Below are 4,558 nucleotides of genomic sequence, written 5' to 3'. Positions count from 1 at the left end.
CTCATACCAATTAAAAAAATGGTAAGCATTAATTGCTATATTTTCTTTGATATTTAGCTGTAATGGTGAGGTATGCTTAAGAATTGATCAGAATTACAGGTTTTTTGATCAGTTAAAAATTAGCTTCATAACATAAAACAAGCAGAGTTACAGAATAAAGTAGGATTGTGAAAAGAAACAGCACAGTCTCTATCTTCTTTTAGAAGAAACCATGAGCCAATAAACCACATAACATGAGGTCCATCATAGCTTTAAGTATAAACTGTAATGTTTGGACTCATATATCAATTTGAATTTACTTCTGTTTTTAATTTGCTGCATCGTGAAGCTACATTTTTGAATTTCTGTGGCATAATTCAAGATACAGTTGAATTAAAAATATCATAACCCAGTTTCTCAATATAACAGTTAAATTGAAGGTCTACCAGTGGGTTAGTGATAGATTTACAGACTTACAATGCTAAAATCTGAGGTTCGATTTCCCATGGTGAATAGAATGTAGATAATCCATTGTGTACTTTGCACTAAAACATACTGTTGATGTTATTAAGCCATTGGAAACAAAGAAAAACACATGTAGACAATCATAACTTAAGTGTGAATAGATGGACAGGGTTAATACTTTGATTAAAAGAGTTGTATCTTCATATATTGAAAAATTTGCAGAATTTAAAATATTTATTTCATAAACATTACATATTTTATATGTACTAATGATAGATTTGTACGGCATATATATCTTTATTACTACATTCATATTTTTTTTATAGGTCTAATCTTTTGGGTACTTCGTTCACTGTTTTTGATGGAGGTGACAACCCACAAAGAGGAAGTATTTTTGGTGACAAAACAAACATGCGCTGTGAAATTGCTGCCATTGTTTATGTAAGCAGTTTTTTTAACATCTGATCTAGTATATATTTATGTGTAATTAAAGCATTTATGAGTAACTCAAGTGGGAATGTTTTCTTTCTTTTCTCAGAAGGCACTTTAAAATGTAGTAGGATGTAAGTGTGAGTTTTGAAAGGTTTTTCAACTCTTCTTCTGTTATTTTTGAATATTTTAGTACTTTTTGGAGAATATATTTTGAAATTTTACAAAATGAATGAATTACATTTTGCTTTGGGAGAAAGGACTGCTATAATTACATAGAAATTTTTTTTTAATTAATATAATAGTATGTTTAGTTTAGATATTCAGAAAGTGTCGAAAATCTATTCTCCTATTCTTTAACATTTCCTTAAAACTAGCTGAATATTGCTGACTCATAGTGCTGAAATATGAATATAGACATTAAGTACAGAAGTATTACATTAGTTTGAGAAATGTCTTGTTAAAAGATTAATGGACTTGTTTTATTTCATCATACATAAACATGTTTATATGTAATGCTGTAGTTATTGTTTGTGTTACTTAACAGCTAACAGAAATATGATAACTTGGTAAGTTTCACTTCTTAGCTTTGAATGAGTACATATTTAAAATACTGATAGATTCTGATGTCTGCAGGAAACAAATGTGCTTGGGTTTAAGGGCCCAAGGAAGATGACTGTTATCATTCCAGCAATGACACTTGACAACAAGAGGGTTGACATAAAACCAGTTTCTGTAAGTGGACCTTTTTTTTTAACCCTTTTTAACATATAATGTAAGTGTGTTTAAACTCAGAGTGTCAGTATTATACCATTTCCTTCATTGAAATTTTGACAAGGAGCAAACAAATTCAGTTGGCATTTAACAAGAAAATTTATTCTCTAAAGATCAACACAACAATGAAAGGATTGACCACCAATAAAAACTTTAATACACCTTTTCAACATCAGTACATCTACATAAAATTATAATTTCTTGGTTAACTACATGGTTATTATTATATTTAACAAAGACTTTGGTAATTAAATTTTTTAAAGTTCATTAGATAAGGACATATGCATATAAAATACAGCTTACTTATTACACCTAATACAGTAGATAAGAACATCTGTTTACAACACATAAGAACATGAATATCCAATGTTTTGTCTACTTTGTATTTTATTTAACATGCTAGAAAGACATATGCACGTTGTAACACATGTAAAGACAAATATATAATATCCAGCTTAGTATAAACACCTAATACATGTTTTAGCACCTAATAAATTAGGTAATGACCTACTCATACAGCACAATCTGAATAGCATGTAATACAGTATACTTTTAGTTTTTTATTTACAGTTTATTTATGTTATACAATCTAATCATAATTCATTGTACTATAGATAATTATATACACACTGATATAGTGAGGACATGTTTATCTAATACAGCCTTGTACTAGTGCCTAATACAATAGATAAGAACATTAGATAATAAAAGATGAAATATTTCTAAACAAAATGTTCTCTCCATAAATCTAAACATAATCTTGAATGATCATTCAAAAATCATTTATCTTATATGCAGTCTAGTGCTAGTGCCTAATACAAGAGATAGAATATTAACCCATTAACTGTGGCAGGAGCAGCTCAGTTGCCGTTTTCTGACTCACAGATAAAACTGAGTTGCCATCAATCAAAATAAAACTGTAATTTTCATCATTCACAGCAGAGCCATAGAACTTCAATGATGAAAATATCCATCATTCACAGTTAATTGGTTAGGTACAAATAAAATGCTTATAGGTAAAATTTTATTTCCATAAATCTAAGTGCAATTTTGATAAATTATTTAAAATCACTTATTACTATATAACATTAGTTGAATCTCAGCTGTGAACTTTTTAATCTGTTTATGTATTAGCCTTAATTTTTAGTTCACTGAGAAAGTTTTAGCATAATTCATCTTTTAATTCTGAACGTTCAATTTTTATAAATGTTGCTCAGTCTGCTTTGATAATTTTCCCCTTTTTCTGATGTAATAACTATATTAAAGTGTTTGTTAATAATTCATCAAATGAGAAAATTAAGTATGAACTAATCATAATAATAAACCCCTTCATATACAATAATTATTAAATGAAGTAATCATGACCCACTTTTCACCTTTAAAGACTAACTTCAATGCTATTTATTAGCTAACATTATGCTCATAGATGCTCGAAATTATAGGTTATAACAGTTTTTAACTTTGAAACCATGGCTATAAGAAAAAAGTATGACAGAGTATAATAGTATAACACATAAGGTATGATGCATTTAACACATCTATTTTTATACCAGTTTCATACTGGTAAAGTAAAAGGCACAATTAAATTATGACAATCATATTATATGTTTGTTTCCTAATACAATATTTTTGTGTTTACACTTGTAACATAGCAGAAACATGGGCATCCATAAAAAAATAAAAATTCACATACGTATACTGAATGAATAAAGAAAGAATTATGTTTCTCATTTTCCAGGTGGGGGCAAGTGCCCCCTCTTGTTGCCCCCTGCAGACACCCATGAGCATAAACTTTTTTTCCCCATCCAATGACACTTAGTGAGTGTCAAGAGCTGTGGTAATGGTATACATGTTGCCATTATATAAACAGTATAAATCTGGTATAAGAACACATGTGTTAAAATTACCATATCTTCTGCTTTATTCTTTTTTAATATAAATCCGGTATAAAAACAGACGTATGTTAAAACCACCATACCTTCTGTGTTATACTATGTCGGTATAAAGCTGGTATAAAGACAGACCTATGTTAAAGTCGTCATATCTTCTGCTTTATTCTTTTTTAGTATAAATCCGGTATAAAAACAGACGTATGTTAAAACCACCATACCTTCTGTGTCGGTATAAAGCTGTTATAAAGACAGACCTATGTTAAAGTCGTCATATCTTCTGCTTTATTCTTTTTCAATATAAATCTGGTATAAAAATATACATATGTTAAAGTTGCCATATCTTCTGCGTTATACATTTTCAGTATAAATCTGATATAAAATCTGACATATTTCAACTCTATTGAGATAATGAGGATGTTTAACACCAAACCCTATTTCTGTGAAGCTATACATAGCAGTGTTTACTATTACGAATTTACTTTGTGTATCTTCAAAAATTTGGTAAGGTTTTTACTTTTAGTAAAGATTACAAGTGTATTGTGAATAAAAAAAATCATATTAGTCATAAAATATTTTTACAAAAACATTTTCTGTGAATCTACAGGGTCAGTCTGACAGGTCTGAGTGCAAAGAGATTTTCATTGTTAAAAATAAAAATACTTCTTTTCAATTTAAAGTTTTCATATTGAACAACCTCTAGAACTTTCTTAATTAATATCAAAAATCTTTTTAAGGTAAAAGTTTGTATTTTATCTGTTATTTTCTCTACCTAACACTAGCTGTAGCCAAATCATCAATATACACTAAAACTGAGATTCTGTTGTGGGTTGAGAAAACATACTTATGTCTTAGTAAACATAGGCATTAGAAAGTTCACACTGTAACGATGGACTTTCAAAGTGTATAAAGATTGTGTCTAAAATAAAATGGACAGTGTGCATATTAGGATTTTGTAGTTATACTAATTATAAGAAGAGCATTGAGGGTACGTGAATCTCACATGACAATAAAAGTGAAGA

General features: G+C 28.9%; 1 protein-coding gene across 1 annotated transcript in view; it reads left to right on the top strand.

The window, feature by feature from the left end:
* The window catches only part of LOC106467102 (tubby protein homolog), a 37,482-nt gene that overhangs the window by 19,223 nt on the left and 13,701 nt on the right, over nucleotides 1-4,558 (top strand). The window contains exons 5-6 of the mRNA XM_013927425.2: nucleotides 771-885; nucleotides 1,510-1,608. Of these exons, the coding sequence (XP_013782879.2) occupies nucleotides 771-885; nucleotides 1,510-1,608 (214 nt within the window). The remainder of the gene's footprint in view (nucleotides 1-770; nucleotides 886-1,509; nucleotides 1,609-4,558) is intronic.

The sequence above is a fragment of the Limulus polyphemus genome, unplaced genomic scaffold, assembly GCF_000517525.1.
Source record: "Limulus polyphemus unplaced genomic scaffold, Limulus_polyphemus-2.1.2 Scaffold77, whole genome shotgun sequence".
NCBI lineage: Eukaryota > Metazoa > Arthropoda > Merostomata > Xiphosura > Limulidae > Limulus > Limulus polyphemus.
The sequence above is the reverse complement of the archived record's forward strand: the minus strand, read 5'-3'. Positions and strand labels throughout refer to the sequence as shown.